Source organism: Panthera pardus, unplaced genomic scaffold (genome assembly GCF_024362965.1).
Source record: "Panthera pardus isolate Hobbes unplaced genomic scaffold, ASM2436296v1 HiC_scaffold_12, whole genome shotgun sequence".
Classification (NCBI taxonomy): Eukaryota; Metazoa; Chordata; class Mammalia; order Carnivora; family Felidae; genus Panthera; species Panthera pardus.
The window spans coordinates 97,046,637-97,061,102 of NW_026526677.1; the positions used below are offsets into that span (position 1 = coordinate 97,046,637).

Genomic DNA, 14,466 nt, shown 5'->3' on the forward strand with positions numbered 1-14,466 from the left:
CCTTCCGGTCAAAACACCTCGCGATGCTAAAGCCCAAGTCGGGCGGGAGGGCAGGGTCTCTGGGTCTGGTTACGCGGCAAACCCAGTGCAAAGCGAAGCCTGACTGCCCCGGAGCAAAGCAAACAACGGCCTCCATCACCCTGGAAGAACCAGCCTGTGCCAGAGCCTGTGGGAGTGTGCTCCATCCTTAACCCTCCGAGAGCGGACAAGGGCTGAATGGGGGGCCTTGCCGACCCCTGAGCCGATGAAGGGGGCATGTGACGGTGACAGCACCAGGCCTCTGAACCATCCTGCGCTGTGGGGGGAGGGTTCTCCCTGGTCAGAGAACTCAAGTGCCCTGGCTCCCCCCACCCAGGGCGTCTCTTGAAAGCCCTCAGCCTGGTCCTGAACAGCACCACCATTTACTGGGACATTCCATGTGCCAGGCACCGGGCTGGCAGACGGGCCGGCGCCCTGTATTCTTACAGTCACCCTGCAAGGGAGAAGTTGGTATACGAATTCTCCTTCTACTCCTACTCGTATTGCTGCTGCTGCTTCGTAAAATTTATCGAGAGTTCACCCTATATTGGGCACTGCTCTCAGTCCTGTCAGCCCATCGCCTCATTTAATACACACACACACACACACATACACACACACACAAAACCCCTCTTAAAGTAAGAACTTTTATTATCCTCATTCTATAGGCGAGGAATCTGAGGCACAGGAGCTAAGCCCAAGGTGCTGGCAGAGCCCAGGATTAGGATCCTGGCCCGTCCGACTCCAGACCCTGACCCCGAGTCTACACCGCTCTCCAACCCCGGCCCTCACCACTGCCCCACAGAAACTCTCTGCTTTAGCCACGCCCAACTGTCACTGTGCCCCCAGCCAGTGTGGCTTCCTGCCTCGAGCGCTGGCCCGTGCCACCCCGCAGTCCGCATGGGTGCCTTCTCTTCTCTTTGCCCGCCAAACATTCCCAAGTCCAGCCCAGAGGCACGATCTGACCACCAGCTGCAGCTAAACACTAGGTATTTCCACCCGCCCTCTGCCCACGTCTGAGCCACGCGGCACAGCTACTGAACTTTATGTCACGTTTCAGACGTTTCTGGGTTTTAACTGCCTCCTGGGAAAGACTGTGAGCCTCCGTCTCCCCACCTGCCCCCCAGCCATGAGGAGGTTGGACCAAATGATTTCAATGCGTTTCTGAGTCCACATTACACACATGGGATGTGGGGAGCTCAGAGAGGGGGCAGCGAGGGATGTTTGTTGAGTGACTCATCGCCGTTCATAAGACTTTCTCTTGGCTTCTCACTTTCTCCCCTGACCGGACTTGGATTTGGTCTACTGAACTGATGGGAGGAACGCTTGCCCTCACTTACTGGAGGCAGCTTTGCATCACCCGAGGTCATGCCGCTGGAGCCTGTGAGGCGCTCGGGAGCTCATGGAGGAAGGGCAAAACCCTGCGGCCCGAGCACCCCACGCCGTGCTCCTCTCCGTGGGCACAGGGGCCGCGTGGGGCCGGATAACCAGTGCGCCTCTGGGTCTCCAGGGGAAACAGTGTGGACAGCTGATAGCACGCTTGGCCTCACAGAGACAAGCCAAGGCAGAGGCGAGGGGTTGACAGGGAGGCCCCTGCTTCTGGCTCTGCAGTAAATTAAACTTCAAACTGGCTCTGGCAGCAGCAGGGACAGTGCCTCCGGGCGTCTGGGTGATAAGGGGGCGGGCGCTCAGTTAAGCTCAGATACAGCAGCCGCGGGAGACGCGCTGATCTGTGGAACAGAGCCGGGCAAGGCCTGTGGGAACCTCCCTGCACGAGAAAGGCTGATAAGGTGCAGATAAGATACAGAAGCAGGGAGGGAAAGGGCCAGGCGGGAAAGAGATGACCTAGCAGGTCTCGTCCATCCCTCTCATTTCAGATCTGCGGGCTGCGCGGAGGAAGTGGGGAAGCCAAACATCAAGAAGCCCGAGGCAATGACAGTGACAGGGCAGGGGTGAAGGGAACCCCACGTGGGCTTGAGGAAGCCTTACGGGCGACCCTCACTTTAAATAAGCCCACTATCTGAAAATCTAAGTGAACCAGAGACAAGAGGAGGTGATTTTGCACTTGTAACTTTCCAGCGTCTGGGGTTGTTGTTAATTAATGCCCCGTCTGGTCCTTCCCATCTCCCAGCCTGGTTTTCAACCATCAGATGAGGAAGTGGAACCCTGGACGTCAGCATCTTCGGTTTCTTGACACTTTGAGATCTTAGATTCTTGAAAGAGTCGTTGTTCTCCTCGACGGATAGTCCCGCCCTGAACATAATTCATTAAAGCGTGATCTATCCAGAACTTTCTGAAACCCACCTACTGCTAATGAAAGTGGACAGCATGGTACGTTGCTGGATTGCTACCGCAAACTTAGAGCTGGCCTCTGCTTTCCACAACCAAGAACCGCTGGCGTCTCCTTCGTCCCCTTGGAACAGAGCTCCTGGCCGTGGGTGACAGGTGTGAGTCTGGGGGCATTGCTCAGGGCCCCAGACTGACTCAGATAGTTTTAAGTTAATCATGCAAATTAGCCCTGGGCCACCAGCCTGGGGAAAACACAGCCCATGACACTGAGCAGCAGCTGGCTTTGGGTGGCCCGTCACAACTTCCAAAGGCTCCACGCTGTCAGGTGCATCAAGTCCGGAAAACTGGAAAGGGAAAGGGAATGTCCAGTTACGGCGGACGCCCCGTGAGGCGTGCTGACATTAAGACAGGCCACTCGAGAAGAGCTGGGAGGCAGACGGTGCTGTCACCTCCAGGTGGCTGGAGTCTGAACACAGGAGAGAGGGAGAGGATGATGAGACAGGAAGGAAGCCTGCTCAAAGGAGACGAGGAAAGAAAGCCAACAACAAAGTCCACAGGGGCCGTTTACCGAGTACCAGTAACACGCAGGGTACTAAACATCTCACCTCCACCGACTCATGCTGTGCCCTGAGCGACCCTAGGAGGTGATATTACCATCACCCTCATTTTACAAACGAGGAAACTGTAGAGGTGACTGGGTGGTTCAGGCAGTTAAGCATCTGACTCTTGATTTCTACTCAGGTGATGATTTCCTGGTTTATGAGTTTGAGCCCCACATCATTGCGGTGCCTGCTGGGGATTCTCCTCTTCTCCCTCTCTCTCTCTGTCCTTCCCCGGCTCATGTTCTCTCTCAAAATAAACTTAAAAAAAAAAAAAACCACAAAAAAACAAGGAAACTATAGTACATCCTATGCACACACAGCTAATAAACAGTAGAGCCAGGATTTAAAACTGACCGGTCTGATTCTAATATCCATGTTTCACTCTTTATAACACAGACTCCCCAACGTAGGGATTGCAGATCTACCGTCCCTCCTTGATCCGGGGACCCCATCTCCCTCCTATCTCCTTCCCCCAACACGGCCACTGAAGTCCAGTCCCTGCCTGGAATCAGCCGAGAGCACTAACCCAACCGCCTGTTCTCTCCCTTACTTCGGGAGGGAAACAGCTGGGCTGGAACATTCCTATGAACTATCTGGGTGGTGTTTAAAATCCATTGTGGGGAAGCAGCTCTGGCTTCAGATGAAAGGCCTTTGGGGTAGAAAGATCCAGAAACCCTGTTTCTAACGAATGCTAATCATGCCTCAAACACAGTGAGATGTAAAAGCTGAACCATGGGTTACTAGCTAATAAAATACTTGCGCCTAAAAGAAGGGCATGAAAAAGACGCCCCAAAGCTCTGTAACGTGGAATAAAAGTATCCGTTTCCTTCATTCCCCTGATTCATCTGGCTAAATATTTTAGATGTATTGACTTTACTAAGACAGGCTGCATGGGTCACTGGGAGAGGAAATTTACATCTGCTAATGACCCCCAACCACAACTGGCAATCTGTGCTCTCTGTTCTGCCCCAAGAAACCAAAGGGAAGGAGGGAGGAGTTGGCTTTTCAAAGTACGTGCCGCAAAGCTATTTAGGAACCTAGATCCTTGTCTGGGACCCAACCTCCTAGACAAAGATCCACGACAGACTGGACTAGGAGATCTCACAAGACGTTGCTGGTATTTCTGATTTCATTCAGAAGGTGTAGACATTTGGAATCTTCCTTTCATTGTACTAGAATTTCATCTCTTTGACAGCTAGGATTTCCATCTGCTCCTTGCTGGATCCCCATTGCCGAGAAGAGAGTCCAAGAGGCACTCACTAAATATTTATTGACTGACCTAGTGAATAAGCGAAGGACTATTTCCGGTACCTGTTCCCTCATTCCCCTGTCCACAGGAATCTGTGTCAATAGATCCTGTTGGACTCAACAGTCCTGTTCTGTATGGTCCCTAAGAGTGTTGACTCTCCCCAAGGGTCGTTATCAGGCCATCTGGCCAACACCTGTGACTTGTGACATCTGCCATGGCAAGATGAGCTGGACCCATCAGATCCTCTACCTTGCAAATTCAAACCAAGAGGTGCCGAGGGAAGTTGCCACTGACGTGCACGCTGAGCAGAGACTGTAAACCCCTGATGGCAGGGACCGTGTCTACCTTGTTTTCTGCATCGTTCCCAATGCATGATATTCCGAATCATGCCTGAAATAGAGTAAATGCTCACTAAAAGTTTCCTGAATAAATAGACATTGGGCCTGCATGGCCATTATGGAACAGGTGCATGATGAATGAGCCAGGGAAAGCAATAAGCCAGAGAGGGAACAGCACAGATTCGATATCACAAGAGCCATAAAGGAGCTATGAGACAAAGATCCTAGGCTTCTTCCCTTCCTGCCCTCTCCGGAGCCACACAACGTCCTCCCTACCACACGTGGGCCAGTGTGATGTGTCTCTTCTCTTGCAACACTAATGGTCCAGATCAGAGCAGTGCTGAGTCCACACACAGAAGACCAGTTGTCTCACATGTACACCTGAGCGGGTGGCTCTTTTATTTTAGTCTGGTTTTGCCAGTGAGCGTAACCAAAGGCTGACGTGTGTTACAAAGGGAGGAGACGGGGCAAAGTCTTGGGGAAGAGACGTTATCACCTCTCTGGGCTGAGAGGCTCCTCTCCTTCCCTCTGCACTGGGGTTGTTCATTTCCAGCTCAGCTACGAGCACCAGCGCACCGAGTGGGAAGCTCATCCTGTAAAGTCGTCAAAGGGATACCAGCAACACACCAGAGAATTCCAGGGAGGGCATAGCAGACCAGGTGCCAGCCTTGCAGGGTGACCACGTGAATGCAGGCTTCCAGACCCGCTCAGCCCTCAGCTAGCTCTGTGGATGGGCAAGATATTCAACGTTAAGATACTCAACGTTGAGCCTCTGTTTCTCTTATAAAGTGGGGCCAATAACACCTAGCTCTCGGGGTAGTAGCGTCAAAATCAGTGCCTAGCACATAGTAGGGGCTCCACGCATGTGACTCGAGCGACCTGTTGCAGAGGGTCGTGTGTTATTTTAAGTGATTTAAATCTCACACCAACCTGCAAGATTTGCAAAGTAGAGGCTAGCACTCACATTTTGCAGATGAAGAAACTGAGTTAAACGGGAAAAGTAACTTGTCCAAGGTCACCCACACAACAGCCAAACTCCATCCCAAGTCCCACGGTGCTGCCCTCACCACAAAATTGCAAGACGGGTGATCAGATGTGCCTGGATTAAGCTGGCCCTGGGCTGGCCATACCTCTCTTAATCACACACAAGGTTTCGTTCAGCGGTTTGCGCACGATACGTCCAGGAGTTGGATGAATCAATATATGAAGGAATGAATGGGTGGGTGAATGCACGAATGAGTATCCTGTCTTAATTCTACTCCACACATAACTGGCAACGAAACCTGGGGACCTCATCCAGACTAAGCCCTGTGGGGCCTCCTGGTGCATGTTTCTCTCCCTCTCTTGGGAATGGCTGATCGCAGGCCTGGTGTGGGGTACAGCTCACACTATCAGCCCCTCCTCTGCCAGCAAGGAAAGCAGAGGGCAGCCCTGCCCATTCTACGTACTGGTTTCTGCAGTCTCGTACTCGCTGTCTCTGAGAAGCTCAAAGATGTCCACTTCGACCTTGGCCTTGCCCAGCCTTTCAGGAGCGCGGTTGATGCGGTTCTTGGCCAGGGTGATGGAGAGCCGCTCCCCTCTGCTGCACTCCATGGGGTCATCCAAGATAGCAGCTGTGGGCAGGCAACCACACGGAGACAGTTGGTACCCTCTCCCGTCACCCTCCTCTTTCTCCAGTCTCCCCCCACTGCCACCTTCCTCTTCCAGGCAGCTCCCCGCGTCCCCCTCCACCCTGCCATCCTCGGAACTATTCCCAAAGCCAGCTCTCTACATGCTAAGGGTCGTGGTTCGTAGCCAGGTGCAGCCATGAATTCTAATGTGCATCTCTGCCTCAGGAACCCCATCACGTCATAGCAGGGCCCCGGGGGCCAATGTGTACGAGGTCCTGAGACCCAGGCGTGGCGATACGCTTGGATGTACATGTGCACACCGGCCCGCGTGTGCAAAGGAAGGGAGACGGTGGCTGTCCTGTGAAAATGGCATTCTGGGCCTCTGCGAAACTCTCCCTGAGATGAGAGGGTTAAAGGAAGCCAGGCATGAGAGGGAGAGCTGTGGCACGAAGGAGCAGGGTCAGGGTCCTGCCGAACCCGGGTGCTCCCGGCTCAGACACTGACGAACCATGGCAGCCGGTGAGCGAGGCAGTTTCTCTGAACTTCCTTTCCTCACTGAATGTTAACAGTAGTAAGAGAACCTCCAGGGGTTGGTGTGTGACTTCAGTAAGATAATGTACATGGGTGACACATCACACGGATTTCATCGGCGTGACTTAATAGGAATGGTTGGAGGGAGGTGGTACCGATAGCTGCCCAACTTCCGGAAGTACTATTCAGGTAGCACAGAGGCCTAGGTTCGAATCCCAGCTCCATCCTGAATTAGCTACGAGACCTCAGTTTCCTCACTTGGAAAATGGGGAGAGCGCCCAGTCCTTGGGCTTCTGTGAAGATTACGGGAACAGTGTATGCAAAGTGCTCAACATAGTACCTGGCACATGGTATAAACACTCAACAAATCGAGCTCGGGATATCGTTCATTCTCTCGGCAGAGGAAGTTACAAAATCGAGCATCTCTACAAAGCTCGTATGTGAATGCTCAGAGCAGCACTATTCATAATAACCCCAAAGTGGAAAACTCCAAATGCCCATCAACTGACGAGCGAATAAGCTAAATGTGGTATATCCACGCAATGGAACGGTATGTGACAATAAAAAGGAAGGAAGTTCTCACACATGCCACAACATGCATGACCCTCGCGAGCATGATGCTAAGTGAAAGAAGCCAGACGCAAAATACTGCACATTGGATGATTCGTTTATATGGAATTTCCAGAATAGGTAAATCCACAGAGGTGGAAGGTAGATTAGTGGTTGCTTGGCGGCAGTGGTGGAAAAGCTGGATGGCATGGGGGAGTAATTGCTAATGCACACACAACGTTTCTTTTCGGGGTGATGAAAATGTTCTAAAATTGATTATGGTGATAGATGCATGATGCTGTGACTATACTAAAAACCACTGAGTCGTATACTTTTAGTGGGTGAATCGTGTGGTATCTGAGTTATATTTTAATAAAGCTGTTACAGAAAAAAAAAAGGAGAAATATGAAGTTTATCTTTCAGAGGTTTGAAGGCTCAGAAAAGCATCACGGGGAATCACGCCAAATAGATTTCACCGACTCGTGGCCCTTGAATCTCTGTGGCTGGTGTGGACTGAAGAGACCCAGGTCCCATGCTGTCTTCTCTGGATCCTGCTCCCATACCTACTGTGACCCATTTTCCAAACCAAAAACCAGGACACAGAATATTACAAAGCCTTTTTTTTTTTCTCATTTGTGGATGTATTTATACGCGTTGCCTTGTTGAACGATGAAAATCAGATTCATTGACACAGGTTGGGCCATACACTGGGCAACGGAGGTGCATCCAAAGACGTAGGCATTTAAGTGGGCTTCCGTGAATTAAGTAGCAAAGTCCTCACACACCTGGCGTGATCACCACCTGCCTGAAGACACCCACAACCTGCCCAGGTGGCCTCAGAAAAGCGAGACCAGGATGAGACTACTACTTGGGAAGCAAAAATCTAAACGATTGTACGGGGCTGGCCCAGGAGGAGGACCCTGGGAAGAGAAAAGAAGGGCAACCTACAGAAATGATTTTCAAATGGTGTTCCTTGGAGGGCCCTGGGTCCCATTAGGAAGCAGCGGGGGAGGCCACATGGAGGTCTCCAGCCCACGCCAGCTTCAACCAGCACACCTCCCCATCAGTTTTGGATATTTGGGGTTCCACGTAAGACTCGATATGAAAAAAAAAAGTCGCACCATTAAAAACAAAATAAGGGGCACTCAGGTCATGATGTCACAGCTTGTGGGTTCGAGCCCCGCATCGGGCTCGGGGCTAACAGTGTAGAGCCTGCTTTAGAACCTCTGTCTTCCTCTCTCTCTGCCCCTACCCTTCTCATGCTCTCTCTCTCTTAAAAATAAGTAAACATTTAAAAAAATAAAATAAAACACAATAATATAAAATAAAGTAAAATAAAATAAACTAAAATAAACTAAAATAAACTAAAATAAACTAAACTAAACTAAACTAAAATAAAATAAAATAAAATAAAATAAAATAAAATAAAATAAAATAAAATAAAATAAGAGTTAGAAATCACTAGTCTAGGGGCGCCTGGGTGGTGCAGTCGGTTGGGCGTCCGACTTCAGCCAGGTCACGATCTCGCGGTCCGTGAGTTCGAGCCCCGCATCAGGCTCTGGGCTGATGGCTCGGAGCCTGGAGCCTGCTTCAGATTCTGTGTCTCCCTCTCTCTCTGCCCCTCCCCCGTTCATGCTCTGTCTCTCTCTGTCCCAAAAATAAATAAAAAACGTTGAAAAAAAAAATTAAAAAAAAAAAAAAAAGAAATCACTAGTCTAGCCTTAAAGCATAGAAAAGAGACATCTGAAATGCCAGGAATGGGCAGAGCCATCCCACACAACTCACGGGAAAGAGGGACTAGATCCATGGCACGCGAGCTTTACGTTAGCGGGCACGCATTTATTCAGTGACAACATTAGCGTAAGTGCTTAGTAGACACGATCTCACTCAATCTCTGCAACACCTCTGTGAGAAGTGTGTGTTCTGTGTGTTATTCTCATTTGAGGATGAGAAAACAGAGGTCAGAGAGGTCGAGGGACCTGCCCCAATTCACAGGGCTGGTGAGCGGTAGAGGCAAAAGGTAACCCCAGGTCAACCTCACGTAGACCCTGGGCCCTGAACCAAGGCTCATCTTCCTTCGGTGCAATTCGTCTTCAGGGGAATTTGCTGCCGAGAAGAGGGTGTACCAGGTAGGTGCATCTCAATCAGCTCAGGCTGCTGTCACAAACAACCACAGACTAGGTGGCTTATCTAGCAAACATTTTTTCCTCACAGTCGTGGAGGTGGGGGATCTGAGATCAGCTAACATGGTTGGGATCTATTACAGACACCTGCCTTCTTACATGGTCCTCAGATGGCGGAGAGGGAGGGACAACGTTCTTTGGACTCTTCTCAGAAGGGCACTAATCCCATCACGGAAGTCCCCCCCCCCCCCGACCCTTGTGACCTCATCAAAATCGAATCCCCTCCCCAAGGTCCCACCTCCCCCAAGGTCATCTTGGGGGTTAGGATTTAACACATGCATCTCGGGAGGACACAATTCAGTCCATCGCAACAGGGTGCACGAGCCTTTCACACACCATAAAGAAAGTCTTGGGGCCCCTGGGTGGTTCAGTCGGTTGAGCATCCGACTTCGGCTTAGGTCAAGATCTCGAGGTTCATGAGTTAGAGCCCCGCATCGGGCTCGCTGCTGTCTTGCTGCTGACAGGCTGACAGCACGAAGCCTGCTCTGGATCCTCTGTCCTCTTCTCTCTCTGCCCCTCCCCTGCTCCCGCTCTCTCTCAAAATATAAGTTAAAAAAAAAAAAAAAAACATTAAAAAAAGAAAGTCTCATCAAGGCAAATCAACTCTGAAACACTAATAGACAGGACCCTGGGCCTCTGGAAATTCCCCCTAGCTAATGCTCCCAACCCCCAGTAAATTTCTAAACTGGGAGCCTTTTTCTCTTTGGGCTATATGACCTCGCTCTCCCCAACTTTTCCATCGATCACCTTGTAAATATTAGTAAATCGCTTGTAACCAAGTAAATTAATAAAACAATCTCTCGGAAAATGCCCACGTCCCCTGTAAGTCTGGGAAGGAGCTCAGCCCTCTAGGGGGGCGGGGGGCGGGGGGGAGCTCCCTCAGCGATGTTTGGATCAGGCTCATGCTATCGACGCCTCACTTGTCTCTGTCACATCAGTACACGAAGGGCACAATCCCACCTGGACCAACAGGAGGCAACACACATACGATCGTCTGTTCCGGGTCTCTTCTCCTCGACAGCACACCTTCAGGACACATGCTGGGAACTGAATGTGTTCCCCCCCCCGACCCCCCACATTCACATGTTGAACCCTCAGCTTCCAAAGTGACTGTGTTTAGAGACAGGGCCTTTCAGAGGTAATGAAAGTTAAATGAAGTCATGAGGCTAAGTCCCTGCTCTGAGAGGATTAGTGTCCCTGCAAGGAGGGACACCAGAGAGCTCTCTCTTTCTCTCCCCCGGTGTGAGGGTGTGGCAGGAAGGCAAGCCAGGGAGCAGGCTCCCCCCAGAAAATGAGTCTGCTGGCATCTTGACCTTGGACGTCTGGCCTCCAGAACTGTGAGAAATAAATGTCCGTTGTGGATGCCACCCACTCTGTGGTGTTCCGTTATGGTGGCCCGAGATGACAAGGAAAATGTGCCAACACCAACCCAGATGTACAGGACGGCCGCCAGCCACGGAACACCACATAATCAACTCACAGAGCATCACTGGACACACCCGGAGACAGAGGGATCATGACCAGGTGGGGAAGAGGGAATGTGGCAATGTTATATTAAGGGGCATATGAGGTCCCCTGAGCACCTCTTTCTTCTTTTCCTCCCCACTGGGTTCAACGAAGGGACTCTGCAACTCTCTCCAACCTCCATGCTGTTCTGGGCACCACTTTTCAATTCAGGGTTTAGGTTTTTGACAATGATCAACTCCTGTCTGGGAACAGCCTCAACTGGGTGGCTGGTTGGCCTCGGCCATATTGAGGTCAGAACCCAGATTCCGGGGCTGTGGGCACAAAGGATGAGGTACAGGCTCAGGCTCTTAGGACACCAGAGGAACACGTCCCCAACAGGCAGTCACCAAGAGCAGGCTTGCTGTTTGGCAGTCCCTGGCGAGGGGCCCCGTGTGTGTCTGGAGAGCAGCGTACTCAGGACTGAGTGAGCAGCTGACGCTCCTGTCCCCCAGGCCTGGCTGTCCGGTTACGCCAGGATGCTGCTCAGAGTTCCTAGCCGCCTGCCGAAGGAAGAACAGTATCATCTGGCACATCGTCCAGCCCCGGGGATGGTTCTTCAGAGAAGTCAACGAGGAAGCATGGTAATTACGGCTGGGAGATCGGGGGCTACAGCAAGGACAAGGCTGAGATGGAGAGATGCAATCAGGGGCCAGGGTCTTTCTCATGCTTCCGGCCATGGGGACTCTGTGCCCGGGGACTCTTCCACAATAAGCTCTCAACATGCCTCTTTCATGCCCAGGGAGCTGGTGACCCCTTACATTGGGCCTTTCTCCCCACAAGCCAAGAGCTTTACCTCTGCCCAGTTCTCTCAGAGTTCCTTTCAGGCTCATGTGAAGGAAAGGGTGGCCTCCCGACTCTGTGCCCACCTCCCCTCCAAGGTCTCCTCCATGTTCTAGACCCAGACCGAGCTCTACTCCAGAGAGGACACCTCCCCTGGGGCTGGCTGGCCTGGCTCTGCCCACTCTACTCCCTTCTGGTTCACCCAATGAGTGTGGCCATGATTATCACTGACCTGCTCAAAGTTCTCAGGCCTCCCCATTATCCAATGGTTGGTCCCATTTGAGTTTCTAAGATGGCATCGGGGCCTCTGCACTCTGGCTTCCGCAGAGCACTCCCTTTCACCCCCATAGCGACAGCGCCCCTATATCAGGACCAGGACTGGCCTACGTTCCTTCCTCCATTGCCTCTGCTGACACCGGCCCCACCCCTATTCCTCCTTTCCTTATAAGGACCCTCCTTCTTCCTCCTCAGACCCACCTCTTCTAAGAAGCCCTCCTTGACTTCCCCAGCCCAGTACTCTCCTGAGATTTCCCCAGCGACCACTCATTGCCCTGGAAGGGTGCTTACCTTAACATCGAGGTCTTTCTGTAACTTCCCTCAACTAAATTGAACCTTAAAAGCTCAGAGTGATCTCTCCTTCCTTTGAAACTCCCAGGTTCCCCGTCCCAAATTAATTCCCTCTTCCTTAAAACTCCCACAGAAATTTCTCTGTACCTCTCATGAGACACTCATCACTTTTGACTTTTTTATTATGCCTATCTGTTTATCCGTCTTCTCTCCCGGAGGCGGCCGGCTCCTTGAGGGTGAGGGCCAAGCCAAATTCATCTCTGTACCCTCACGATTCCAGACACGTATGCCGGAGGCCCTTAATGAATGGTTATTGAGTGAGTGAATAATAGGAGGGGGTGCAGAAGCATGAGATATCACTCAGACTGAGAACAGTCCCTCGGAACCGGCACTGCAGGGTGCAGGGCCCGCGTGGGGGCCTCTAGGGCACCTGGGGGCCGGCCCACCAGCTCTCCCTCCTCGAATTCTCAACAGCCTGGAAATCACCCCTCAGGTTGGAAAAATCAGCCTCCTTTAATCCCTTGGGTCTTCTAGAATCTCTCTACTCAAGATTTCCAAGCACTTTGATAACTTTTATCTCTGTAAGGTGGGTGGGGGGGGGTGTTGCAGAGAATTACGGGAGAGCCTTTACAGGCAGTATCTGTAACACCGCCCGCAGCTGTTAGAGCCCTGTGCTCAGAGAAAGAGATGCTTGGAGCCTCCAGGGAACCAGTCAGCTTTGCTCCCAGGCCGAGCCCCAGCCCCAGGATCACCATTCACCTGACACCAGCTTCCCATGCTCACCTCTGACTTCTCGTGCCTCTCTTCTTACCCCTGATGGTCCCTGTCATCCTTCCTGTTGGAGGAGGTCACATCGCTGTGTGGGTCGCTCCACCAGAAACCCACACCCTTCTTCCTCACCTGGGGTGCAACACAGGACTGCCATCTGCCCCTGGCCTCGCCCGGCCAGCTCCCCCTCACATTCTGGACTGTATTTGTTTCCTGGGGCAGACGTGGGGAGGGGGGGGCTTAAATAACAGAAATTTCTTTTCTCACGGTTCTGCAAGCTAGGAGTCCAGGATCAAGATGTCAGCAGAACTGGCTTTTCGGAGGCTTCTCTCCTCAGTTCATCTCCCTGTGTCCTCACGTGGTCTTTCCACAGCTGCATCTGTATCCTAATCTCCTCTTCTTATGAGGACACTTGTCATTCTGGATTAGGGCCCACCCTAACGACTTCATTTTAATTTAATTACCTCTTCAAACACATCATCTCCAAATGCAGTCTCTTAGTTAGGACTGTAACATATGAATTGCAGGGGGGCGGGTCAGTCTTGAAATACGTTGGACTTGGGCTCAGGTCATGACCTGAGGATTCTTGGGTTCGAGCCCCACATCAGGCTCTGTGCTGACAACCCGGAGCCCGCTTCAGATTCTGTGTCTCCCTCTCTCTCTGCCCCTCCCCTGCTCACACTCGGTCTCTCTCTCCAAAATAAAGAAACATTAAAAAAAAAAGAAGAAGCATATGAATGGGGGGGGGGCACACTAGTGAGCCCATAACCTGGACCTTCACCTCCAGCCATTGCCCAGCTCCCACCCCCTCTCCCAGTCCTCAGAGAGATTAATCCGAGGCCACTTTCTGGAACTGCCTTCACTTTGTGCCCCCACCTTTTTTTTTTTCATGTAAGTATGTGAGTAAGTAAGTAAGTAATCTCTACACCCAATGTGGGGCTTGAACTCATGACACCGGGATCAAGAGTCACATGCTCTTCCAATTAAGCCAGCCAGGTGCCCCTTTCCAATAGGCTCAGATAATGAGGTCTCCGGTTCTAGGAGAGCCTCCCCGCCCGCCCCACCACCTCACCATGCCCAGCTGTCCTCTCCTGACCCTCTGCCTCTCACCACACTTCCCTTCCCTCCTTTACCTTCAGTCTCTCCCCAGACCAGCTCGTTCCCTTTTGCTAAAACGTGCTCAGGCCCTCCCCTCCCCCAGGGACCCTCCATGGACCACAGTGACCATGTGTCACCCTCTGACTGTCCCTTCCATCTTACCTCCGATTCGAGCCAGACTTCTCAAGTGATGACTCAACTGATGCTAACTTCACTTCATCTCATTTTCCCTTAAACTGCTGTAATCCGCCTTGTGCCCCCACCACCCCACTTGGACTGTATGCACAAAGTCACTGTCAACAACCATGTGTACAAAGCCAGGGGACGCTTTTGATTCTCCGTCTAACCGCATCACTAGCTGGCAGTATTGTTTACTAT

General features: G+C 51.7%; 1 protein-coding gene across 3 annotated transcripts in view; it reads right to left on the reverse strand.

Moving 5' to 3' along the window:
- The window catches only part of GRIK4 (glutamate ionotropic receptor kainate type subunit 4), a 425,772-nt gene that overhangs the window by 170,432 nt on the left and 240,874 nt on the right, over positions 1-14,466 (reverse strand). For 2 of the 3 annotated variants that reach the window (XM_053900361.1, XM_053900359.1), the window contains exon 4: positions 5,945-6,109. The exons of the other annotated variant lie outside the window; for it this stretch is intronic. In XM_053900361.1, the coding sequence (XP_053756336.1) occupies positions 5,945-6,109 (165 nt within the window). The remainder of the gene's footprint in view (positions 1-5,944; positions 6,110-14,466) is intronic. 3 annotated transcript variants of the gene reach the window in all.